A 27,784-nucleotide genomic window follows, 5' to 3' on the forward strand; every position below is an offset into this window, starting at 1 on the left:
GAACCCTGCCTATCTCCTATGAATAATCCTTTTTTTCCGGTAGCCAAACCAGATCGCTCCTATCGCATAATGACTGTATAAAAGTCTGTAGTCTGATAAACGCTCACTTGCAATTCAAATTCATACAAGACGGCTTTAATGAACAATATTGTCCGTAAAAAATACAAAACAACCTTGGATGTTTCCAATTGTTTTTTTTGCCAATACGTCGTGGCTGAAAGCAGAGAACTGACAGCATTTTCTGTGCTCGGCTCACAATACCTCTTTTTCCGACTCCTTCCAGGGTATAAGAATAGTCCAGGGCTGTTTGCTACCAGAGTAACGTCAATTCTACATGATATTGACCCAGAAGCATTGTCCTATGTTGATGATCTAAATCTAACGGAGGATGACTTACGCAATTGGCCAGAATAGATTGCATTGTATTGGGATTTGCTGAACAAGGCTACAAATTATATTTCAAGAAAGCATAAATTGCTTTTCTCAGTGTCCTATTTTTAAGATACGAACTATCAAATGAGCGTAAGAGCCTGGCGCTACATTTCCTATAGAAATGTGCTCTTTTACAACCACCAAAGGCCATTAAAAAATTGCAATCCTTGTTTGGATTTTTCAATTTTGACAGAACATACATACCAGATTATGCACAATGCATAAAGCTTTACATGATTTCATTTGTCCTGATTTTTCCAGTACACATTGGACATCAGAACATACACAAATACTCAGATCACTACAGGCTGCCATGCTTGCATCAAAAGACTTACACATGTCAAAAAAACAAACTTTGTCATCCGTATAATTGTGGGTGCCTTCTGCTTCACGTGTGTCACATTCAATGAAGGTGACAGAGCCGATTGGTTATAAATCACATTCATATTCTAATGCTGAAATGCGTTTTGCATCCACTGAAAATATACTGACTGCAGTTCAGGTTACTGTCATTATGGAAAGACCTTTGGCTCAAGGGAAATGCATAATTGTCATTACTCTCGTCCCAGCCTTAGAGGCTGTTACAAAGGCCAGCGTTCCTAACGTGAAAGCATTACATCCTAGATCGATACAAGGAGTCATTTCTCTGATAGCTACTGATATAGCCAATGTTTTTTGACCCTACTTTACAAACTCAAGAATTTCTCCAATATGAGCATGAATACCTCATGCCCAGTAACATTTTGTATCTGGATCAGTATGAACACATTATATATATATTGATAGTTCATCCCAGTCTGCTATAGGCACTAAACGCCAATACTCAGCGGCATGCACCATGGTACATACTGTCATGTTGGATGGAAAATTCCATCCACAGAAAACAGTTACCCAGTCCCTAAGAGATTGGACTGCACAATTGGCTGAACTAAAAACCTTGATTCTGGTACTATAGAATATGGATCCTGAATTTCCCACACTTATAGTGTGTGATTCGTATTATTGTGTCGTGTCTTTTACAGAAAATGTACAGTACTGGCGCTTGAATGGATTCAGAGATTCAAAAGGGAATACTATAAGGCATAAGCTGCTTTGAGGAAAGGTGGCACAGCTTAAACACAGCTTGCCACAAACTTGTGTGATACATAAATTGAGTCATCAGCGTTTTATTATACATGTTGTAGGGAATTTATTGGCTAATGAAGCAGCCAATTCTGCAGGAAGGACTGCTGCAGTAGCTGCGATTGCCCATTCTCACAAGGTGGATGAAGATATAATGGCTGCCGTCAATGATTCGCGCAACGGCACCCCTTTATCTAAAAAATATCCAGCAAAATATTCCTATCCCCTTAAGTGCCCAAAACATTCCTTTTGGACCATCTCTTGGGTGGGTGACCGTGTGATTCCCAACCAAAACTACGGGCTAGCATTAATAATAGCTGCCCATGATGGTGTAGTGTCTGCCCATGCTGCTGTGGCAGCATCAGTTTCTTTAATACAGAAGCACTGTTGGTGGCATGGTCTATACAAACCGACAAAACAGAATGTCCTTAGTTGTGACATCTGCCAACAAGTTATAAGCTCCACCATTGCACGTCCACTGCAGACACCCCTCTTAATTTAAAACAAACTGCTTCAGCTGGACATATATGCAGTAGCTGCATTCCACTCTGACAGGGGTCCTGCTTTTGCCTCTAAGGCTTACAGGGATACTGTGGGAACCCTGGCTGTTGATGTGCATTATTCCTCGCTCTGTCATCCTGCGGGACATTCGATAGTGAACACGAAGTAAAATGTGACATTCACAACCAATACACAGTCCTGAGGTCAGGGCTCTAGTGTTTCATAGGAGGGTCCCTGAGTCCCACTCCCCTTGCTCTGTAGTTAGTGGTTATTTCCCATTCATTATAAGCAGCATTCAGATTAGGCCACACTAGTTGTCAGTCTCAGGAATCCCACTCCATATCTTCAACAAAGTCAAAAGTGTTCCAGCGCCAAAGCGCTATATGGCAAGCAAGTTACCCTGGAACCGTCATATGGCTTGTAAATCAGTCTTACTCACACCAGCAGGATTCTAGTGACTGGAGTTTGAGTGTGTCCCCTTTGTGGGTGCTGAACCTGGCACAGCTGCCTCCACACACTGGGACTGGCAGGGCTGCGGTTGAGTGTCTTTGATTTTCTCACACATGTTCCTGCAACGGCCTAGGGGGTTCTTGATGCACTTCCGATTCTGATAAGTTCTTTGGTATCCTCCCCACAGGTTGAGGGGGTGCGATGCTGCTGGTTCTCAGTGCCAGCTTGGGCTTGCTTGGGTCACCACAGCAGCTTCCTCCCTCCTCCTACGAGGGTCTCGATCAGACAACGCTCATTGCTTTGCCCTGGTGGCCCCACTTGGCATGCAGGGTGATCCTTCTTACTCTGTACACAGACTATGGCCGAATCGGCACTACATCGATCTCCATAGTGGCCCACCTGGTTTACAGGGTCCCTGACTTACAACCTGCACATGGACGATGGCCTGATCTATGCAGCAACAATCGAGACTCACTTCATGGCGGCCCTCATCTGGCATACAGTGGTCATCAACTTCCCATGCAGATGGGCAACAAGCGGATCGGTGCAGCAGCCATCTTCTCACACCTCGCTACAGAGATCCAATCGCCAGGATCCCCCACTGGTCCTCGCTCCCTCCAATGCTCTTGTCTCCCTCACAGGGCACACTAGTCTTGGCAAGCAAGGAGATGCAGGTGTTCCAGACTCCTGAGGCAGGTGTTCTTGAAGTCCCTGGGCAGTGGCATATAATAACCCCTGCGCTGCAGGGATCCCTAAGCTCCAGGGGGCCCCCTATTGCCCTGTGCATGGGTGGCAGGCCCCTGGCTTGAGAGCTCATGACTGGGTCCGGAATGTGTGGGTCCCCCTCCATGTACTTGGCAAGGGCCCTCCCCCTCAAGTTTCTTTACCCTACTGTCCCTGGGTGATGTCCCCTCACCCATTTGGGAGACTGGCAAGCATTGGCCTGAGTCCTGTTCATAGGCAGAAGTCTTGCAGAGCTTTTGCTCCTCGCACAGCCCGACTAACTGCTTGATAGTTTCAATTTTTTGGGGGCCACAAACTCCTCTTCGTATAGTCAATTTCCATACACCAAATGTGATTTAAAGTCAGAGTCTTTGACGTTTATGCTGGGGTCTGCTTCCTTTTGAAGTGATGTCTCCTCTGTCCTTCCTCCAGAGAGCAGTCGGTCACAGCGAGAGCAACTTTAAATCTGATAGACCCACAACACAGGCCATGAGAGTGAATAGAGGTTCACACCTGGATGTCATCCACAGTGATATTTGTATCAAAAGGCCCAAAGCTTCTATCCCTCTTTTTATGATTCTCTTATCATCCCCATCTCCTGCCTGAGATGTAGCCAGGCCCCTTCCCAGTGACCTCTCTCCGAATCAAAGAGCACCCTCTGAAGTGGACTGAAGAGCCTGGCTCTCCCTTTCTCCAGTGTGTCCCACTCAGCTTACAGGAATACAGAAATGCACAAATCTATCTTGGGGATTACTCCTCATGTTCCTCCTATCATTCCTGGGTGTCCCGAAATAGAACCAAGAGTATTCCATGTCTTATACCCTTCACAGGCACACATTTGCCCAGCAACTGCATATAGCATACATGCACTGCACTGCATGCGTCATTATTCTTCTACTATACCATTAACAGGCACACATGCGCCCAGCACATGCCACTTGTATTGTGAAGCACTACACACCAAACCGATGTCGGCCAAGGGTGATGTAAGCACACACCAGCAGCAGAAATTTAAATGAGTGTGCCTGTAGGCCTCACTCCAGTCACAGTGGTAGCAAGCATTGGCATAGCCAATATGTCTCGCTTTTGGGACCTTATAAGTGTTTAGCCATGCAACAGTTGATGTTGTTGCACCAAGGATATTGTGTTGCATATCTAAATATTTATAAGGTCCCAAAATCGAGACCTATTGGATATGCCAATGCGTGTTTTCAAGGCAGGTGTTTCAGTTTCAGGTAACACACAAGGACAAAGACTCCACTTTAGATAATGTATTGTTAGTGTGAAGATTCGAAGAGCTAAAATGTCTATATAATGGAGAAAGAGCATGCCATGTGCTTAATCTGAGCTGGTGGTTTCCAGTGCTCGGCACCGGCAATTAATTGCCAACACCAGCACTTATGACAGTCTGACACATTGCAGCACGGTGTATCTAATTTAAAGATGAGCACAAAAACAGTTGCTTATTTATTTCGTATACATTAAAACGGACTATTACTTGCCGCCCAAGCCATTCCTGAAGCTTTGAGGCCCTGAAATATTCTAAATGATAACACTTGTTGGAGTGTGATGGTTAGTAGTTGTGTTGGTATCGTAACTGGCAGCGCTGGCCTCCTGACGGGCACTTTTTGTTTTACAAATTAAACACTGAACATGCCTTGATAAAGTAGATAAGCACTAATTAAACACCGCATGTCCTGTTGTGAGCTAAAATTCCAGGAGGTGAGTAGGGTGCAGATGAATCTACAGCAAGCTGCAAACTGATTTCAATAGGGAAGTAACGTTTCGCTTTGCAGCACGTTTTACTGTATATAACATGCTGTGCAGCTTAGACTGCGAAGTAGAATCCAATCGCTTAAGAGGAGCCTTGCGAGCAGTAGTGGGAGACGTTTGGAACAATGTTTTAAGGACAGATTGGCCGGCTTATACTTCTTGTCAGGCATGAATGTTCACAAAGTAGTGATTTAATAAGTGTGTTGCTGGACAGCCACGTATAACCGTTGCTGATATCTGCTAATGGCTTATTGTTTAGAAAAGCAATTGGGGCTCTTTTCTTGTAAGTAGAATGTGCCCTAGGCATAGAGTGTAATGTTCGACTACGGCATTACAAATGTGAATGCATTTTACAATCCGGTTGACAAGCTCCGCTTTTGAAACTGGGTTGCCAAGGTGGTGCTAAGCACAATGCAAAACACTTGCTTCGTTTTTCTGAGGGACTTGGTACAGTCAACATAGTACATAATATCTCTTAAAATCTTAAGAATGTAGAGCTTTTTCTGGCGACTGACTGTGGTTGTGAAAAAAAGTAAGGCTAACAATAGACTGGCTAGCAAGAAAAAGGTCGACACTTAGTTAGAAACAATAGCGTATGATAAAAAAGAACTTGGTCTGTGTGCACTTAGATAAAATGTTCTACAATGGAAAAAGCCCGTAGTTCACTTAGTCTGTAGAGCAAAATTATGGCTACCAGGAAAGTCACTTTCCAGGCGAGAAAATGCAGCTGACATGGCTGATGGCATGGCTGAACGTTTCAACAGGTCTCATAAATTGAATAATGACTCAATCTCAAAGGGATCGGTGGTAATTGATGAGGGATAACCATCTAAAACCCTTAGACAACTATTTTAACAACCGGTTTTTAAAGATTGATTGGCACGGTTTGTTTTTTAAAGTAAGCAGCTATTGCTGCTGCCAGGTGAACATGTATTGAAGACTAGGCCACCCCTGATTTTTGGTGGTACAAGAAGTTACAAATAATATTTGTTGTACCGTGATTGGCAAGGGTTGTATCTTTAGATTGTTTTATTAGTGAACACATCGCTCCCATTTAGCTGAATAGCATGCTCATATGCTGAGTTTTTAGCCTCTTTCAAATCGTGCATGCTTTCTTGGACTTCTGGTGCCACACTGATAGGACAAGAACCTTGAAGTTGGAGTGTACTAACTGTCCTTGATGTTTTGTGAGCAGATCTGGCACAGGTATAGCTTCTCATGAGGGTGAAGGGACATCTTTGGAAGCAGAGATAACTACGGCTGTTAAGCCCAGGAGGAAGCTATGGGAATAAACGTCATTGGTGCTTGCCATATTTCCTGATTATATAGTAAATCAGTGGTGGTGAGGGGATGGTGGTGAGGGGAATCTGTATGCAAATACAACTGACCAGCTGATCCATAGGGCTTTACAAAAAACCTGGGATGAAGGTACCTGGACACACACGTTTGCCAGTTTACGTTCTTGTTTTTGGCAAACAGTTTATAGCTGACATGCCCCAAGTTTGTAAGTAAGGAGTGAGTACCTGAGTGCTGATATCAAACAAGTGGACAGCTGATGGCTGCTACTGGAAGATATACAAAGATGTTCACTTGTGTGCGCTGTTCTGCCAAAAAGGATACTTGATGTCAATATGTCTTTGTGAGCTTGCACAACTGTGGTGAGAGTGTGCCCCCCTTGTTTCTGTATGTAGTACATGCTAGACATGTCTGTTCTAATAAGTACAAGCTTGTTGTGAATTCCCTTTTGGAAGTCTCGAATTGCTAACTATACTGCCAAGACCTCCAAGCACACTGATGTGCAGGAGACAGTCTTGCAAGGGCCAATGGCTCTGGATTATGAGGTCCCCTGTGTGTGCTCCCCAAGCCACAAGTTAGGTGGCTGCGGATCGAGAAATTTTCTGTCCAGTAACAAATTGTTGTTGTTGCCCCACTGCTTATTGTGCCGAAGAATGGACTCCACCAACAGAAGGTCTTACCATTCCCCAGTTGCCTGTGACCATTGTCTGTCAAGAAGTTCTTGAAGCGACATACATACCCTGGTGTTTGGAACTAAGGCAATACACTGAGCCATCATACTTAAGAGTGCCATTATCTTTGTAGTTTTCAGAGGATACGTCTGTGTCGTCTGGTAAATGGGAAGCAGCATCTGAAAGGCTGTCATCATTGTTGCTGGGGACGTTTTGTCCTTAACTGCAATGAGTGTGGCTCATAATGATCTCTGTCTGTTGAGGATATAGGTGGGGCCTTTTGACATTGACTGTAAAACTCAATCAATCAATAATTCTTTATTCGCCACTTATAAAGATGCCATAAAAGTACATAAAACAGTTAAAACACATTAAAAACATTAAAAAGACAGTTAAAATCATGTCATTTCTTTTCATTATCCAGGATCTCTATATACAGGGCATTACAATCAACCCGTCTCTCTCGAATTCCTTATCGCCGTCTTAATAATCCTCATAATACAGGACAAGGTATATGCATCATTGGCCCTTTGCAAAAACAATAAGGCGGTCTTGGCATGTCTAAACTTGGCTCTTTTCAAAATTCCCACCAGGAACTTACGCCTAGGTGATGTATAAAATGAGCATAACAAAACAAAATGAAGGGTATCCTGCGGAGACTGTAAAACTCAAAATCTAAAGGTGCAGGATCGTTGTGCATGACTACTCCCTTTTACTAGCTGTTTGTCCAGGTGAAGAAACACATGAATTTGATTGCACTGGAAAAGCATTGCCACTACTGCTAAACATTATGTAATGATCTAAGGGGTAGGAATTTGAAATGGTAATGAACTCCACTTACCAGGAACCGGAGTATCGTTAGTGAGCTGGATGGATGTGGATGAGGAAATCAGCGCCGGGAGGTTGAGAGTCGCCATGAAGTCTCTTGTGTGCACTAAAGAAATGCTGATCTACAGAGTTAGTTGGTTGGGGTGTGGCCAAGAGAGCCGACGCGTCTGTTTGAGGCTGCGAGGGGCCGCCCAAGAATTAGCAGTTATTGGTGCCGGTGGACCCCAAAAGTAAACTGGGGAACGAGCCTGTGAGTGCGGCATCCCTAATCTGCAGCGAAAACCCAAAATAGAGGACTGGGGCAGACGCAGCGAGTCGACAAACTGCCAGGCGAGGCAGAGACGGTAATGAACATGGCGGTGCCCCGGAGCCTGAATAACAGCCTGCAGAGGTGACTCATCTGAGTGCCGAAAGCGGCGCCACTTTGATGGCCACAGGAAGGACAACAGCCGCGGAGAGCCAGATGAGACGGTTCCCGCCGACCCCGAGAGAAGGTGGCACCACAAATACCCGAGGTGAGCGCTGGGGGCAACTAGCAGCAGGGGAGACATGAAGCCCTTACTAAAAGTCTCGCCAGAGCAGCGCATGCGCTGGCTCAGGCGAGGCCTAAGAAGGAACTGTTCACCCCAACTGGTCACCACATGGTATGCTTCCAGCCCCGCACTCGTCCTACTTAATGCCTGGTAAAGGCAGCAGTTTTACACCACTATGTGGGTAGCTCTTTGGGTACCCCTGCCTCCTGGTTCAAAATGACCGAAATCGGTGAGGCAGGCCATTGCCATGGAGTGTGCACGCTTTATCCTTGTTCGCCCACGACAACACAAATCAGCATTAGGGATCAAGACGTCATTGCAGCTGGGGCACTCTGGCCAGGGGTACATGTCCATCACCATGCAAGGGACTTTTCCATCCAAACACTCATCAATATGGAACCATGGCTTTGAATCAGTCGCCTTTATTCAGGATATACAGCTGCAAGGAGCCTTTGATTGCAATCACCAGGTTTTCTCTGCAGTGTCAATTGCACTCATTTATGCCAAAAAAGTGGATGCGCAAGTGTTATTTCTCTAGTCTGTGCTGCATCCTCCGGCTGGGGTGGAGGGGTAACATCTTTCTTTACATGACTGTAGTGTGTCCATGTTGAATGGCCAGTGCATTTGACAGCAGTTTATTTAGTCAGCAGGAGCTAAAATGCCTCTTTCCACTATTGCCGTAAGCAGTTTCCTAGATCAAAATTATTGATGTACTTCCAGCCTTCGGGCTGTAAATTGTGAACAGGATCTTGTCAGGTGCCTTGTCAGAGCCTCTTTTACCTGGTTATGTTAAACGTAAACATTTAAATTCTTTTAGTGCAGTACAATATTCCTGGACAGTCTTGTTTGTGAGGTGGCGCAGAGGGGTCACTGATGGATTTCCCCACATGGGCATAGGTCTGCCCTTCAGGATTGCATGGCGGCTCAGTCGTCTTCTAGAGTTCAGAATACCGCTTATGCTCATAGTGCAGCCACCCAAGACAAGATAGTTTCCGCACAGATCTTAGATAATTTCGCCTTTATTATGTCATTCCTCTGTTCCATTACACCGGCCGCAGGTGGAAGATCGGCACAATGAAACTTGTGTATGAACCCTAAACCTTGTCACATCCACCCGACTACATTCTCAGTGAAATGTGCGCCTTGATCCAATGAATAGAACTATAGTATCCCAAATCGAGGCACAAGTTCTTTAAGCAGACATTTCACCACTGCCATTGCATTATTAGTTTTGAGGGGTAGGCCTCCACCCAGCCAAACACATTCAGACCACCACAAGTGCATATCGGACTTTGTTTGTTGTGGGCATCTCAGTGTGGGCAATCTGTAAGTGTTCAAACAGTGTTATAGGTGTTGGGAAATGCCGTTGTTTAGTCTCTGTTCCGTTCCCCCAATTATACAGTCCACAAACAACACAGTTTTTACATAGTCTCTCAGCATAATGCCTAAATTTGACTTTTACCAACATTTTGACATTAATTTAATCATGGCTTCTCTGCCCACCCGTGAGGGTCCATTAAATACTGTATAATATATAAAGAATTATAATAGCTGTCTGGTATGACTGGTTTACCTGTTGGCCCCACCCAAACACCTTGAGAATCCGTAGTGCACGCCTCTTTTCCCCTTTCCAATCTTTCATTATCAGATGTTGCCACGTTACAAGGTTGAATTCTGCGTCCTGTGTAAAATCAATCAGTCCGCTATGACAATCCTCAAAGGGGTGAGGCAATGATGTGATATACATGTCAAAAGCTTTAAAAGAACAGGGAACAGCCACTAAAAGGCTTTTGAAGGGAGGACCCCTCTTCTGTTCTTTGTCTGCAGCATGGAACACACATTTGCAAGACAGGGTTTTCCGAAAACATATTTCCTCAATTAGAAAAGTAAAACATCAAAACTTGTATTATTTGGAAAGCATTTTACAACTGTCCCCTTTTGAAGGACATTATATTTCAAACTTGGCACATGACACCACGTCGGCCATCCTGGTTAATACAAAAAATATTCTGCTTGTGACATTTGTGCAAGCATTTCAGCCATAAATGTGTGGGCATTCTAACTTACTGTGATTGCGACCCATCTTAATTTACAGGGAGGGTAAAAATCCAGCCAGACTATTATTTACTAATGTCACAGGTATGTACCCACGACCAGGGAATACTTAGCTACAGGAAAGAAGAGTTCAGTCCTCATTGCCAATATAAATATACCATAGTCCAACAAATATGTTCTCGGACAAGGGAACAATGAGGAACAGGAACAGCAACACAATCCTCATTACCAGTATCAATATATACCATACTCCTTGACCACGCCTTAATTATAGATAGAGCACAGTGACTGACCTTTGTCAGAGTACAAAAAAGCGATGAATGGAATCCTTGAATTAATCTCAGGCACTGTTAATTACTCAGGACTTCATCCTAGTGCATCATTAATTTTCACTCCATGCAACCTCATTTTGGACACGCCATTTGCAAATCAGTCTTGTCCCTGGTCCAATTGAAACAGCCCAGCCCGAGCTGCCAAGCCAGGTCCTTGCTGAACCGGAACCCAAGCTACCCGGTTTAACCCTTATTAGGACTCATCAGCCAGTTATAGCTTGGTTCCAGTGGCAGAGCAGGCACAGGACCAACGTTCAGGCCTACCAGTCCTACTTAAAGTGACTGTGGGGTCTCGTTAACAAAGCGTCAATAGAACCAAACTATACCTGGCTGATAATCCCCAACCCTGTCCTGGGTTGCTTGTGTTACGCATCAGGGAGGACCTGGCCTGGCTGGACTGCTCCCATTGGAGCAGGGTCAAGCCTAATTTGCATATGGTTAGGTCCAAACTGAGGTGACATGGTGTGCTAAATAACAATGAAGTGAAATGTGGCCGCAGTAATTACCAGTCACTAAGATTAATACAAGCATTCCATCCAGCTAATTCTCGCACCTTTTGTTTAACTTATCTGAGAAGCAAAGAAGAGCAAACCTTCAAACCCCTTTCTTTGGAACCAACCGTGGTTAACACCTCATTTCCTTGCAGTTTGTCCCCTTCTGTCAGCAACATACGGGTCAAGTGCAGTTCAGCTATGTAGAAATTTTTCCTTTCTCACTTCATTTTACCCGATTGGCCAGGATAGCCAGAGAAATTTGGACAGGATTTCCGAATTTTCCTGAAGTGTCCCAGATGCCGGATACCTTTTTAATTATAGGCCATAAATGCAGGCAGGTGTACAGAAAGCTTTAAAGGCAGACAAGAGAAGAGGTGCTCATTAAGGTGAAGTAGCAGTGAGATGCAGACATACAGGATCTAATTAGAGAATCAGAATGTTAAAAAAACATGATCTTGGGTGAGGAAATATTTGCTAGATTTAAGCTGATTAATTTCAATTGTTTTACACCATGCCTACTTGGAACAGGTAAAAATTAAAGAATATGCAGTTGGGATGTTCTTCTGCCCCGTATGTGGAGAAACAGAAGAATCTTTCATACACATGACATGTTCATATTGCGTGAAATTCAAATACTTGGAAAAAATAGTGATGAGATTACTCCCTCTAACAAATGTACACCTAATGTTATTGCCCGAACAGTGTCCACTAAGTAGGATTCCTAAACCAGATAAACACTGAATCCAGTACAGATTTGCAGCACCTGGACTGTTTCTGGAGAAATGCCAGATTGCTCAAAACTAGAGGTCCTATGGAGAAAACATGGGGAACAATGTGATAGAATGAGCTATAGTTGAAGAGTTATATATGACCACTATAAGGAAATATGAGAACGCCGGAGAAGACATAATCACCTGGGCAGATATGATCATTTAACTTGTTAGGAGTCCAGAAAACGACACATTACAAAATTAAGGATGGTGGACGGAATGACCATATTTAGTACCTAAAGTAGATGTACCATAACATTTATAGATATGTGGACAAGGTTGATTTTAAGTTCTGTAACTTACCCGTCAATGTGAGCTTCCTGTAACTGATGCGGACTTGCACTCTGCGATGCTGGAGAGGCTTGATGTCTCTCCATCAATGTTTTGCAAATCTGCTCTCCCTTTCCTGCCTTTGATAGAGTTTTTCAGATAATTCTAAAGTGAAGCCCATTTATTTATTTAGTGGATATTCAATTGTGACAATATACAAAAAAAGAAATCTGAAAGTGCTGCTTTCTTTTGGTAATTTAAAAAAAATAATTGATGGAGCAAGATTTCTCTTTGAAATTGTATTCTGGGATTCTGCAGATAAGCAACAATGTCCTCTGTGTAGGACGTCAATGGAGATGCACGTGATGAACTATGATTACAAGTACATGTGTACGTCTTCAGTAGCCGGTCTACATTAGTCTGTTACAATAAGAATAATACTAACTCGTTCACTAAGTCATTAAATAGCACAGGATGATAGACAAATGGTGTGTGGAAACAAATGGAGGGAAGGGCTTTTTCTTCGACATCTCCTGGTTTCACACTTTTTGAAAGCTATTACAGCATTTTGTGGTTTCTGCCATGAAGTGAATTTATCCCTGCTAGTTGCTAATATTGAAGAATCTGTGGACTGAAAGTAATAACGTTTCTTCTGAGGATCTTACTTAAAAATGTAACATTTGCTAAAGCCTCCTTGCAAATGCAGCTTAACCTCTTTGTTTTGACTCTAAAGAACTGTCTAGTTTTTACGATTCAGTATATTGTACTTATATTCTCTATTTTTCTCCAAGATGAAACAAAGTTAAAGCTCTGGAATATCACAAACAAGAATGTCTTGCATCTACCCACCATCTTTCACCACCTACCACACCTGCTGTCCAGGGAGAACAGCCTGCAGCCTGCTGTCCACATGGGGCAGGGGCGCACTGGAGGTATGTAACAACTTTTTCTGTTTGTAGTGTACAGAAAAATCAATAAGGAAGATGAACTGTATCATACGGGAGCCAGAAGTCCTCTCTAGGTTATTGAGTTCTTTAGCAGATGCTTTCTAGGAATTATTTAGTCTCTGTGCACTCACATGTTTTAAAGTGCACTGTGTTTTTACATACCGGCTATAATGTGGAGTTACCATCCCATGGTAAATCTTTTATCCCACCAACCAAAGAACTGCAAGAACAGAAAATGGTTGGCACATAGTAATAATTGTGTGTTATCTCCTCCATACCTTTTTAATGGAGGTTCGTTTTTAACCAACAAATGCCATAATTAGTGGCTTTTTATTAACACTTTGTCAGCAACAAGTGAATAATAACAATTACATGTATTGCAATGCAGATTACTTGTAGTAGTTTGTGTGAACCTCCTGCGATCGTTCCCATTTTTCTTTCTTATATCCCTCAATTCATCCTTTTACAACCCTGCCCTCTAACCCCCCTCCCTGTATTCTCCTTAAAAGAAGACCTCCACCACTCTCCCTGTTTTACTGCTGTTAAAAGGTAGCGGCAGTTGCAGTCGATAACCTTTCAAGGATTGCCTGGCGGTAATCGCCTCTTATACCATTCGATGATTTAACCAACAAAAGAGGCAGGCGCCGGAGACTGGAAGGCAGGAAACAAAGTTTTTATTCCGTCGGAGTAGAACACATCAGATCAGACAGCAAGGTATCGTCACAAGGTGCTCTAACCGCATCTCTGAGGCCTGGCCTCTTATACACAAGTTTATTGCTTTATTACACGGTTTATGGTACATGGCACATTCTTGAGATCGCTTTGATACATGAAAGAACATCCTCAGAATCCCCACTTCAAGCTCGTTCCCACACATATCTACAGTGGAAGTCCCCACCCCACCCACAGTAGGAGATGGCTATCACACAGCTGGACATTCCGCCAATTCCCGGGGGTGTGTGCGACCGGTCGGGTCTCAGGGGGTGGGGGGCCTTGATCTACTGTAATCCCTTTGATGTGGGGTGTTTCCCTTACAGTAGGGGCAATAAACTGCATCCGCAGGGCTAGGTGATGGCCTGGGATCGGTTCGGACAATTAGGCGCAGAGGAAGGGGGTTATCAAAGAGATGCATGACCATGTATGGGATGCCGGTCAGGCGTGGGATGTGGTTCCATGGCAGGGTCGCGCAGAAGGAGAGGGTTTATGGCCCGTGTATGAGAGAGCAGGGGTGGCCGGCGTGCGGGGGAATGCTCGCAGCGCCAGGGGGATGCGCTGGCGATCGGCAATGAGCAGGGAGAGAGACCAGGGTGCCTAAAATGGCTGCCGTGCGCTTTCCTATGTGTCGCGCTGGGGAGAGACAAGATGGCGCAGATAATGTTCAGTTGGCAAGCTAAATTTCCACAGTCCTACCTTTTAACATATCTCGCCAGCTTGTTTAGTTCGGATCTATCCCCATAATACTACGAACTTCTATCTCGTACAGGGCTTTCATTCGTTCCGCTTCAAAGTTCAAAGTCTTAGGGCAGATGCAGTTCATAAAAAGCGAACATACAGGTGGCAGACACTGAATCCCCAAGCAACATCCACATAGTATCACAAGCGGTATTAGGATAAACGAAAACAACCTCCACCCCCAGCTCTTTATTGTGTCCCCAAACCAACTCCCAAGCGACCATCGTTCCTGTTCCTGATGAATCTCTGAGGAAAGTCTGTGGAGGTGTTCGATCGCCTTGTAGACTGAGGGTGAGTTGTCCGGTACGTAGGTACAACAGCTGGATCCAATGATGTGGCATGCTCCTCCACGGTCAGCCAGAACCACATCTAGAACAAGGCGGTTCTGAAGAGCCACCAGGCGGACGGCCTGTAGCTCGGCGGTGTTGTTGGTGAGGATGCCAGCTGTAATGTTCATCGACTGCCTGGGTTAAGTGGCGGATGGCACGGCTGTTTGCCATTGGGCCCCAAAGTGGAACAAGTCCTTTTACTGCGTCCATGAACTGTGCTCCGGTGGAGTCGGCTTGCACAATGTCTTTGGCACGTTTCTGTCGGTGATGGTTTGCTGGAGCCACATATGTCGGAGGAAGAACAAAAGCGATGTAGCAGGTGCCTCCCCAACCTTTCGGAAGCCAGGTTTAGGCCTTAGTACCACAGACGAAGTACATATTTGGGGAGGTAACAAAGGAGGGTGGATCAACTGAGTCCAATGTTCTGGTGATGAGGCAGGAGCTGTGGCCCACCAGCTGCGCCCCCAGGCCTTCGAGGCACACAAGTCCAGTGATGTTGATGACGGATAGGGCCACTGTTAGGGTGGCGGCAGTTCGTTTCCGGAGGTAAGAGAAGGTGGGTCTGGCTGGGTTGTTAAACACCTGCATTTCGACTCGCTCTTTGGCAGGGATGTCCATATGAAGGGAAGTGTTTGATCTCAGAGGACAGAAGGGGGCAGAAGTTTTTCCAGTTTTGTTCAGCCAGAACCCATGGTAGAAGTGTGACATAGTTTTGCCGGAAGTGGCATTGTCCTTGTAGCTTTCTTGCAGGAGGATTAGCCAGGCGAGGCAGGAACCATGGACAGAAAAAGGTGAAGGGATGAAAGGGATAGAGTGTCCAGTGGCATGTGGTAGCAATCCACAGATCCAGCAATTAGTGGCATTGGCGGCAAGATTGTGTTGGTGGAGCAACTTCACAAAAGAGTTATTCCAGAACTCCTTACGCCTTTCTCGGAGTTGGGGTGAAAGTGAGATCAGATGGTGTTCTTTCATGGTGGTAGGTTGAACGGTGGTCAGCAATGTCTTATGAGCGGGTGCGCTCTCCTCCATGATCCAGAAGGTGACCATGAGGAGAAGGCAAAAGAGAAGGGTAATAAAAAGTGCAATAGTCTTTGAGCTGTGCATTTTGTCAGTCTTTGGGTTTTTGTAGTGGATCTTCGGACGTCCGGTTGCTTCCATCATCTTCATGTCGGGCGCTTCCTTCACCTTCAAGGGACTCGGTAGCGGGCAGAAACACAGACTGTCTAATTTCTCTTCTGGAGGCCTTTGAGGTGATTAGGCTACCGGTTCGAGATTTCGACTTAGTTCGCGGTCTGCTTAGCCGAAGTTCCCTCCTTTCGTCGCAGGTTATACCCTTCTTTGGACGGCACAGTGGGATCGGGATATTTCATTAATTCAAGTGTCTTTGTGTCCGGGTAGCAGCTCAGGGACGGTCGGCCTTCGTCCAAGAGTTCTTCTTGGCCGGCGATGTTGTCGGTTGTCGTCAGGGTCGGTGATACCTTTTTGCAATGATGTGCGTGCAGCCAATTGCGCTTCCCCTCCACTCGAAGAGCTGTTCGGGTGGTGATCAGGACTTGCAGGGGGCCCGTCCACCGGGGCTCCAGACTCCTTGCACGCTGGAAATTACGCACTAGGACGAAATCTCCGGGTTGGATATCGTGCCCGGGGCCCCTGGAAGCATCGGGAATGGCTTGCAGCACCTGCTGATGGATAACAGACAACGTTTTAGTTAGGTTGTACAAATAGTCAGACATGAGGACGTCCGGGACGTCGTGAATAGATGTTGGTTTTGGTGCGGTCCAAAGGTTCATGGGCCGCCCGAAGACGACCTCGTAGGGGGTTAAGTGGTGTTTGGTGGGAGTGGAACGCATTGATAGTAATGCTAGCGGGAGAGCGTCTGGCCATTTCAGTCCTGTGGTGGCAACTATTTTGGCTATTTTGAGCTTCAGTGTGGCATTATGTTGCTCAACCAAGCTTGCAGATTGGGGATGGAAGACCGCATGGAACTTCTGTTTCACACCCAACCCCTTTAAGATGAGTTGGATAACTTCGGCTACAAAGTGTGGGCCGTTGTCGCTCCACAAAATTCGACAAAGGCCGTAACGGGGGAAGAATTCTTTCAGCAATACCTTTGCGGTAGTCATAGCAGTGTTGTCGCGGGTCGGGTAAGCTTCTACCCACTTGCTGAAAGCACACACAACGACAAGTACGTACTTCAAGCTTTGGCACCTTTCTAACTGGATGTAGTCCATCTGTAGGACCTCAAAGGGATGATTAGGAACCCCAAACCCTCCCCGGGGTACAGCAGTTCCTTTACCAGGGTTGTGTTGGAGGCATACCAGGCATTGTTGGACCGGACGTTTGGCTGAGTTTGGGATCTTGTCGTTGTGCCAAACCTTGAAGATGAGTTCGATCATGGGGGCAGACCCTATGTGCGCGGGGGAGTGTGTCATGGTTAGCATGGGAATCAGGAATGAGTCAGGTAGCAACCATTTGTTCGTGTCTTTAGTTCGCCAGCAACCGTCATCGTCCTTCAATCCCACCCGTGCCCATTCAGTCAATTCGTGTGGTGAGCTGGCTAATTGGATGTCCCTAATCGTTTCCCTAGCATCCTTCCATTTCTCAGTTTGTGACCTGGTCACGTACATGCGTGTTGTTGACCTATTCTCGGCTGTGGTTCGGGCCGTGATGTCAGCCAGCGCATTTCCCTGTCCTATAATGTCCGTCACCCTTTTGTGTGCCTGGCATTTGATCACAGCTAGCCGTGTGGGGAGGAGGACTGCTTCGGTCAGAGCGGAGACTAGATCTCCATGTAGGATGGGTGTGCCATGGGAAGTCAGGAATCCCCTCTCCTTCCATAGGAGCCCAAAGAGGTGAACTACCCCGAAGGCGTACTGACTGTCTGTGTAAATGTTTGCGGTAGTCCCTGCTGCTAGGATGCATGCTCGTGTGAGAGCGATCAGTTCAGCCGCCTGTGCGGATCGCTGTGTGATGCGGGCCGTCTCTACAACTGTTCGGGCTGTGGTGACTGCATAGGCGGCTGAGGTGGTGCCATCGGGGAGCTTGATGCATGAGCCATCTACCCACAGTTCTCCGTCAGGGTCCGGGAAGGCAGTATCTCGGAGGTCAACCCTACTCTTGGTCTGTTCGTCAGGGAGGGTCACGCAGTCATGTATAGGGGACGCATTGGGGTCCGTGTCAGGGAGAGGTAGTAGAGTAGCTGGATTCAGAGTGGTGCATCGCTTCAATGTGATGTGGGGTGCAAGCAGAGTCAGTTCATAACCAGTCAGTCGTGCGCTAGTCAGGTGCTGAGTTTTGGTCTGGTTCAGGAGGGTGTCAACCGCATGGGGTACTAATACGGTGAGGGGGTTCGAGAGCACGATCCCCTCACTTTGTCGCATAGAGACAGCAGCGGCGGCTACTGCTCGAAGGCAGGCGGGCAAAGCTCTGGCTACAGGGTCAAGAGTGGCAGAGAAGTAGGCACAAGGGCGTTGTTTAGGACCTATGGACTGGGTTAGAACAGACAACGCGCATCCCTCCCTTTCGTGGGTGAAGAGGGAGAAAGGTTTAGTGTAGTCTGGGGTTCCTAGGACTGGTGCTGAACAAAGGGCATCTCGCAATTCTTTGAAGGAGGACTGGCATTCGGGTGTCCAGGGGAGGGGGAGGGGGACGTCTTTAGCCAGCAGGGAAAGCAGAGGTTTTACAATGAGGCTGAAGTTTGGCAACCACTGTCGACAGAAGGAGGTGAGACCAACCAGGGACCGCACTTGCTTCTGCGTTTTGGGGACAGGGGTTTCTAGGATGGTCTGAATTCGGTCAGGTGTAAGTTTCCTCCCGTCTTTGGATAGTAGGTGGCCTAGATATGTCACTTGGGGTTGGCAGAATTGCAACTTCTTCCTGGAGACCTTGTGACCGTTTTCCGTGAGGAAGTGGAGGAGGTGAATGGTGGCTGTGACCGCAAGTGGAGTGGTGTCGGCCGCCAAAAGAATGTCATCGACGTACTGTATTAACACCACTCCATCGGGTAGTTGGACTGCATCTAGTTGTCTCTTGAGGGCTTGGCTATAAATGCTGGGGCTCTCAGTGTAGCCTTGGGGTGCCCTACAGAATCTGTACGAACGGGCTTTTGAAGTGAAGCCGAACAGGTAGCGGCTGTCTGGGTGGATGGGGATGGAAAAGAATGCGTTCTTGAGATCAATAACGGTAAAGGTGGTGGCAGTGGACGGAATCAGGGTGAGGATGGTGGTGATGTCTGAGACCACGGGGTACTGAGGTATGACTACTTTGTTAACTTCTCGTAAGTCAACAATGAAGCGGTATGCCTTCTCATCTCCCTCGCCTTGCTTTTTTACAATGGGTAGGATAGGGCTGTTGCAAACATTACTGACTACTTCTTCTACCACTCCTGCATCGACTAGGGACTGGATGATTTCCACCAATGCCTTCTCGCCTTCGGGCGATATCCGATACTGTGGAAGCTTTGGGAGCACTGCGTCCGGTCGGACGGTTATGTGTACAGGGTCGATCACCATGCGCCCTACATCTGAGTCGGTTTTAGCCCATAGGTGTGAGGGTAACGTGTCGAGTAGGGACAGGTCAGCATCGGTTATGGAGAACATACGTTGTGTGAGACAAGACCTGAACAGGTCCGGGTTATCGTGCAGGATGACTCGCACTCCGTCTGGGGAACATCTGATGGTAGCTCGGAAATGTTTTAGCAAATCAAGTCCCATAATAGCATCGGGGGTGTTGGAGGAGAGCAGGAATGTCGTGTCAGTGGTGTTATCTTCTAAGTCAAAGGAGATTGGTGCTGACAAAGGGTTAGTGGAGGGCGTTCCATCGAAGCCTATTGAGGTTACGTGTGAGCCAGACAAGGGTGCCCTAGGAATCAGTCGTTTAGATAACGCACTACGTGTCGCTCCAGTATCTACCAGAAATGGAGACTTTGTGCCCAAGACCTTAGCAGTGACGTAAGGGCCTTGCTGGTCAACGCGGAGTTCGACTGGATCCCTCCCTTGCCCCTGGCGGTCCTATGCAAAGTCATGGGTGTTTTCGTAGTCGGACTGCTGGCACTGGTTCTGTCGGGGGCGATCAAAGGTGTTTGGTCTGCCTGGCCTATCGTTGGCGGTGTCGTTCGTGTAACCTCGTCCCTGTCCTCTACTTCTGGGGTCATATACTATGTCTCTGGTGTCTCTATTTTTGTTCATTTCCAGAAGGACCGGGCACTGGGATTTCCAGTGTCCGAACCCTCTACAGAACGCACATTGGTTCCCGTCTAAGTCTCTTCGTCCAGTGTAGGGTGCAGGTGTATGGTCTCTAGGGGGTAGCTTTCTAGGGGCGGTTGGTTGGTAATTTCCTTTAGGGGGCTCCCTTCCTATGGTCACCCCTTGCAACTGTGCTATCATTACCCTCTCCTTCTGTTCCTTTTTCTTTTTCTCGGACGCCCTATCGTTCTCATTCTTTTGATGTTCGTAGTATTGGGCCATCTGGAGGATAGCAGCGGGTTTGGAGGCTGCCCAACTACTCTCGCTGGTCTGTAGCTTCTGGGAGACTTCTTGTGACAGACCCTTCACATAATTCTGGACAAAGAGGTGATGTCCGGTTGCAGTGGTCATGTCCTGGCCACTATAATCGGAAAACACTGTCTCGAATCGAGAGAAGTATTCAGACACATCCTCCTGGGGTTTCTGGCGACAAGCTGTCACTATTGACCAGTCTACCTTTCTTTCTGGGATTAGAGTCTTCAATTTCTGTACGATCTTGTCCGGGAGTTCCAATATGGCTTTTAGGGGTTTTTGTCCAGGTTCTCGCTGCTTATCTATGGTATCGAGTTGTACCCAGGTATATCCGAACGGCTCAGCGTGGTCGACTTTCCGGATTTGCTTCCACACATCAGCCGACAGACATAACCCGAAGAACAAATCGATATCCGCTAAGGTCATTATGGTTGAACCTAAGGCCGTACCTAGTTCGGTGTAGAAGGCCGTCGGGTTCTTTCTTAAGTCGGGTAGGGTTTTTCTAAAGGTCAAGATGTCTTGTCGGTCCCATGGCTGGTAAACCCAGTTATATACAACCCTTCCCTTCGCATCTTGGTGGTTGATGTCGTCGTGTGTTCCCTGACCTCGTGGGGGGACCCAGTAGGGGGCGGCTTCTTTGATGGGCATCATGGTATCAGCCTTCCCTGCCTGGGGTTCAGTCGCTATGGGGGTCTCTGCTTTGGTTGTCTGTCTGTGTTCTTTAAGATGCCGGAAGACTTCGAGTGTACGAGTGAAGAGGTTCGTCACATCGCCCTCTCCTTCCTCTCCAATGTCTACCTTCCTATACAAGGTCGCTAAACCTTCGGGACCTCTATCTCTACCTCTATCCTCATAGGCATTCAGGGTGTGATAACAAAGTCGTACGACAAAGTGTCGTCTGCGGTTGTCGGCATACGAGTTATACATGTCTGTTACATACTCCTCACTTTCCTTTCGTTCTACTAGTGTCCTTACTACCTTATCGATTCCGGCTTGTTCATCCTTTGTTAGTCGATTCATTCTGGCGGAATCTTTCTTTCTCATCTCAGGGTCATCTAACGTTATTGCTAACGTTGTGTTCAGTACGAGAGGCTCGGCCGGCGCGGAGGCCGTGAGGACCGAGGCCCTGGTACTGCTTTCACTTGCGTGTGCTGTACTACAGGTTGGGAGGGGGCGTATGGAGGGGGCATGTAGATGATCGGGGGGCCTAATAGCAATTCGTCATTCGCTCGTTGCTTGGAAGGTAACTCAGGGTAGAGCGTAGAGGAGGTCCTAACAGGGCACTGGCCTGATGTTTCAGACTCTTGTTTTAGTTTAGCTTCCTTTCTCTCCTTTATCTCTTCCTCTAACTTTCTAGCGGCAAGGTGAGCTGCCTTTCGTAATTCCCTTTCTGCTTTTACTTCTTCCCTCTTTTTCCGTTGCATTGCTTCTTTGCGCCACATGCCGATACTGTCAAGCATAGTAGGCGTCGTTTTATTACTTCGTAGAGCTATTTCTAATGCTTCTATTTTATGATCATCGAAGGATCCCATCAGTGGCCACTGACTCTCGGGGTCCTTCTTTGTATATTTATGCCATAGCTTGCTATAAGCTACGGCGACTAGTCCGTATTTAGTGAACATGTCCTTATTAGGGGTGTCTTCCAGTGGAGGCGGATGGTTCACCTCTAATAAGCGGTCCGGGCAGAACCAACTACCAATCAGTGGGGAGAAGACAGGCATGACGGGTTACAACGGGGACAAAAGTCTGCACTACCTATCTTTTCACTGCTTGCAAAGACTAGACAGAATATCTCTGTTCCACGTTATTTGTAAGCAGAGAATACCTCCAAAGAATCAATATCGAACAACCAGTGTTCGGACAATCAATCAGTGGGGAGATGAAAATAGGCACGACGGGTTACAATGGGGACAAAAGTCTGCGTTACCTACCCTTCACTATTTGCAAAGACTAGACAGAATATTTCTATTCTACGTTATTTGCAAACAGAGAATATCTCAAAGAGCACTATTCTTCAAAACAATCAATGTTCGGACAATCAATCAGTGGGGAGATAAAAATAGGCACGACGGGTTACAATGGGGACAAAAGTCTGCGTTACCTACCCTTCACTATCTGCAAAGGAAGAGAGAGTATTTCTACTCCTCCCCGTTTGTTGACAGCGAATATCTCAAAGAGAACAATCAATAAGTAATACTAGTATTTTCAATCAATCAATCGTTTCGCAATTTGTCGTGTTTCACGACCTTACCCGGACCGCATGGACAGTTTCTCGTCTTCCGCCTCCAGCGCCCGATCGTCCTCTACTCTCCGTATTTGCCGCGGCACTCCTGATGGTTCCCAGTCAGGACCGTAGATCACTCGAGAGAGGTCTGCTCGGAACCAGTGAAGTTCGGATGATCGGCTGCCAGACGAGGGTCTATCGGGCAGGAGCTCTCTCGATCGTTGCAGTCGTTCACTCTGTCGTCGGGACCTCTCCCACTGGATCCACGTGTCGCTGATGGGCCCCACGCTTGGGACGCCAATTGTTAAAAGGTAGCGGCAGTTGCAGTCGATAACCTTTCAAGGATTGCCCGGCGGTAATCGCCTCTTATACCATTCGATGATTTAACCAACAAAAGAGGCAGGCGCCGGAGACTGGAAGGCAGGAAACAAAGTTTTTATTCCGTCGGAGTAGAACACATCAGATAAGACAGCAAGTAACGTCACGAGGTGCTCTAACTGCATCTCTGAGGCCTGGCCTCTTATACACAGGTTTATGACTTTATTGCAGGTTTATCATACATGGCACATTCTTGAGATCGCTTTGATACATGAAAGAACATCCTCAGAATCCCCACTTCAAGCTCGTTCCCACACATATCTACAGTGGAAGTCCCCACCCCACCCACAGTAGGAGATGGCTATCACACAGCTGGACATTCCGCCAATTCCCGGGGGTGTGTGCGACCGGTCGGGTCTCAGGGGGTGGGGGGCCTTGATCTACTGTAATCCCTTTGATGTGGGGTGTTTCCCTTACAGTAGGGGCAATAAACTGCATCCGCAGGGCTAGGTGATGGCCTGGGATCGGTTCGGACAATTGGGCGCAGAGGAAGGGGGTTATCAAAGAGATGCATGACCATGTATGGGATGCCGGTCAGGCGTGGGATGTGGTTCCATGGCAGGGTCGCGCAGAAGGAGAGGGTTTATGGCCCGTGTATGAGCGAGCGGGGGTGGCCGGCGTGCGGGGGAATGCTCGCAGTGCCAGGGGGACGCGCTGGCGATCGGCAATGAGCAGGGAGAGAGACCAGGGTGCCTAAAATGGCTGCCGTGCGCTTTCCTGTGTGTCGCGCTGGGGAGAGACAAGATGGCGCAGATAATGTTCAGTTCGCAAGCTAAATTTCCACACTGCCATTGCATATCTCTCGATTATCCTCTCTCCATTTCAGTCCAATGTACCCCTCCAGAAAAAAGGGGATGGAGAGTAGAGGCAACTTTACAATCTCAGAACATGAGCAACGCATTTTCGCTGAACTCCAGTTAAGAAGTAGAAAACGGGTAAGACAAACACCAAACAGCACTTCATCACTTTGAGCAAGACTGTAATGCCTTCAAGTACTCCTCTCTCTCTTCCATCATCACAAACTTAGACATCTTCCCTTCTGTGCCTATTCTTGGGGGGCGGGGGAGGGAAATGAGTGGCTGGGTACAAAATGCTTACCTGTGTCCACATTCCGTTTAAGAAATTTAGCAGCTCTTATATTGTTTTCCCTTTGTCAGCAGTATCCTGAGTTAATAAGGCCACCATGTGGCTATGGTAGTCGTGCCTTCTGTTTTGTTACGGGCAATATCTCAGTGACAGTGCTTAAGGTTTTATCTGCAGTTTTCCCTTATCCAGTATTGGGGTATCTTTCATAGATTCACATGCCTGAATCATTCCCCGTCGCCGAGGCGGGAGTCCCACGGTAAATTACAAAAGTAGTGCCATAAGTAAATAACAGTAGTAGGCTAAAAGAAAAAAGCCTAAGACCTAAATCTTTGGAGCCTATCTACATCATTATAGTAAAAAGAACCAACAGTCAGCTCAAACCAATCAGCTACCAGCCCCCTCTAGAACACTCTCAGCAGAGGCAGTTCTCCTCAGATTTTCACCGCACGTCGTGTGGAAGGGAGTCTCCCTGCCAACTCAGTTCTTCACTCTTCAGAATGTCTGACAGAAAAGCTCTCTTCAAACCCTGCAGGACCTGTGAAGAGTAGAGGGTCCATGTTGATGACCAGCATAAGGACTGCATTTATTGCCTTTATCCTAAGCATGTGGCTAAGGATTGCAAGATCTGCCGTACTTTCCCTACTAAGACTCTTTGGGATAGAGAGGCAAGACTGCTTTTGTGGCTCAAATCTTCTTCGGCTGAGGAGGATGACCGATCCTCAACTTCTAGCAAAAGAGCTAGATCCCATGACCGCTCTTCAAGTGAGGGAAGAAAACACCATAAATCTTCCCATGATGTTTCTGACCCTTCACAGAGGTCACCTAAGCTTTCCTCTGGGTCAGCGCTGTCTCCACCCTCTACGTCGGTCAAGGAGTCTAAGAAGATATCTACTTCAAAAACTGTGAGTAAAAGCCATGTCAAATCTCTCACTTTGACTCCATCGTCGACCATTTCTGTGACTTCTTTTGCCCAATCGTCGACAGCTACTGTCTCGACGACGGCCATTACTTCGCCTATTCTGTCTACTAGAATCTCTGTCATGACTAAGAAGCCTGTTTTTGAGGAATCGTCGACGAGGAAGTCATCGACTAAATCCCCGTCGACATCGAGTCCATCGACGACTGTACCGTTGACGAAGCCTCCACCGTCGACGAAGATATCGTCATCGACGAAGCCTCCGTCGTTGACGTCTGCCCCGTCGGCGATCGCATCAGCGAAGACCTCGTCGACGAAGAGACCCCGTTGACGACAGATTTACCGATTCAACCTCCGGTATCAGCGGTGGTGCTTTTACCTTCACAGTCACCGCCCATATCGTCTGGACCTTTTCAACTCAAGACATTTCAAAGGCATCACGATTACAGTAAAATCTCTCCGCTTCTCCCTTCACACCTTTTGGAAACTTACGTTGAAGATGAGGACTATGAGGACGAAGACGATGAGGGACCGTTTGGCACAGCTCATCATCCTTCTGAGCGTAACATTAAGTGTCAAGACAATGACGACGACGATTACCAGGAATAATATTACCAGGAAGAACTTATGGTTCCATACCATAGATTTCCTCGAAGGGAGTCGCGCCAGAGGGAAATTAATCACCTCCCTCCAACGCTCATACAGGATCTCCAGGCCATGCTGGCTGATTACCGTCAAAGGTTTCCCCCACAACAGACTGTTCCAGAAAATCCACCCACACCAGCGGTGGTCCCTGATCTGTTAGCTCAGTCTGAGGTTCCTGTTACGCCGGCTCATCCTTCAGGTCCATCTGAACAGGTGCACCATGACACTACATCCTCTGAAGAGGAGGTTGAAGAGGGAGAATTACCTGAAAATACTAATATTACGGATCCTTGGGACGAATATATAATACCGATGCCTTCTCCACCCCTTCCTCTACCTTCTGATTCTCCCCCTGAGGACATCGGGGGCTTTCATAATTTAATGCAACGTGCGGCAACTAGATTCCAGCTGCCTGTTACAGTCGAGCGGACAAACTGTTTATTGCATGATTTCAAGGAAGAGTCTAGGAAGATCACGCGAGCTATTCCAATCATTGACTATATCTGGAATGAAGGGGTTAAGGGGTTAAGATCATGAAGACGCCTGCGCCTGCTTCCTCGCATAGAGATAAAGTACCGCACCCCTGCTAACAGCCCATCTTGTCTGAATGGTCATCCATGACCTGATTAGGTAATTTCCCAAGCCGCCCAACAATGATCTAAAAATCCTGCGACGCCCATCACCACACCGCCTGACAAGGAAGGATGGAGGCTTGTCCTTACAGGTAAAACATTCTCTACCATGGTGGCGGCCTCTATTAGAGCTGCTAACTCTCTGGCGATAATCGTCCGCTATGACCGGCAGATGTGGTAGAGTGATAAGAGTGCATATTATAGTCCACTATTGATGAGTAACTACATGTATAAGTGACTGGATGTGTGTGTAGACCTAGGAAATAGTGAGTGCTATGTAGTATATGGCATTCTTCTGTGTATGGTTTCAAAAATAGTAGTCAGCATTTTAGAATGGGTGTATCAAAGTTTATATTAGAGCATCAGTATGTGCATCAGATTGTCGCGTGGATGATGTCATGAGTGATGTCACTGACCATGTCATGAGTGATGTAATATGTGACATCAGCAGTGCATTGCGGGCGCACGAGTTAGTTAGCTCAACTAACTACAGGCGAATTTCTCTGGTTTTTTTTATGAGTCAAATGTTCAACTAACTATAACGTCCCTAAAACCTATGTTTTTTTTAGTGAATTTCAAAGGTTTTTTAAATGCTAATTCATAACTATAACGTCAGTAAAGCCTATGGTTTTTTTCAGTGGATTTCAAAGGTTTTTTTAACTATTAATTTCATATTTTAATATTTATAAAACCTATATTTTTTCTATTATATTTTTAAATATTTTGGAACTCTATTATACTTCTTGTTTTTAACTTTAAAAATCATGTAATGTTTTATATCTTCCCTAAAAAATATGTATATATTTTTTTTGGGGGGGGGGGGGGGAGAAAACTGCCCTCCCATACCTGTAGCGTACCAAGCTCCATCACCACACGAATCCTATCCGCCATATTCCTAAACTCGTAAATGATGCGCATTTCGGATCCGACGAGTTCGTGGCACCACGTCCCACGTAACATATACGCATGAAGTCACCCCAGGTACTACTTTGGTATCCGATGGGTACACAGTACCAAGCCACGCGTTACGTCATGTACGCATGGGGTCACGTCTGCTGCGCGTTGCGTATTCGACGAGTACACGCTGCCAGGCCCTGTTACGTCACAGACGTATAGTATCGCGCCTCGTACGCCATTCCCTTTTTTTTTTTTTTGTCTCAAAAGTATATCTAAATAACTTTAAACAGTATATGAGAGCACGTGAAAATCTAAATTATTTTAGACATTTATATATTTCTAACTGTAATAAACGTATATTATGATAAATATGTTTTGTCAAAATCGCGTCTGGTGCGGCCTCCTTGCGCGCTCGGTGCGCGATTGCCACGTGACCTTAAAAAAATGCTTTTGATTGGTTCATAACATTTCCCATTGTAACAGTTGTACGTCCCCACCCATTTTACTCATTCTCTCTACAGCGTTTGAGAGAC

At 46.5% G+C, this 27,784-nt stretch overlaps 1 protein-coding gene across 3 annotated transcripts in view; it reads left to right on the top strand.

Moving 5' to 3' along the window:
- The window catches only part of MGAT4B (alpha-1,3-mannosyl-glycoprotein 4-beta-N-acetylglucosaminyltransferase B), a 1,507,233-nt gene that overhangs the window by 364,330 nt on the left and 1,115,119 nt on the right, over positions 1-27,784 (top strand). For all 3 annotated transcript variants that reach the window (XR_014966618.1, XM_085617756.1, XM_085617757.1), the window contains exon 3: positions 13,042-13,182. Coding sequence is in view for 2 of the 3 variants with exons in the window: in XM_085617756.1 (XP_085473882.1) it covers positions 13,042-13,182 (141 nt within the window). In the remaining variant the exon portion in view is untranslated. The remainder of the gene's footprint in view (positions 1-13,041; positions 13,183-27,784) is intronic.

This window comes from Triturus cristatus, chromosome 7 (assembly GCF_964204655.1).
Source record: "Triturus cristatus chromosome 7, aTriCri1.1, whole genome shotgun sequence".
NCBI classification, from domain to species: domain Eukaryota; kingdom Metazoa; phylum Chordata; class Amphibia; order Caudata; family Salamandridae; genus Triturus; species Triturus cristatus.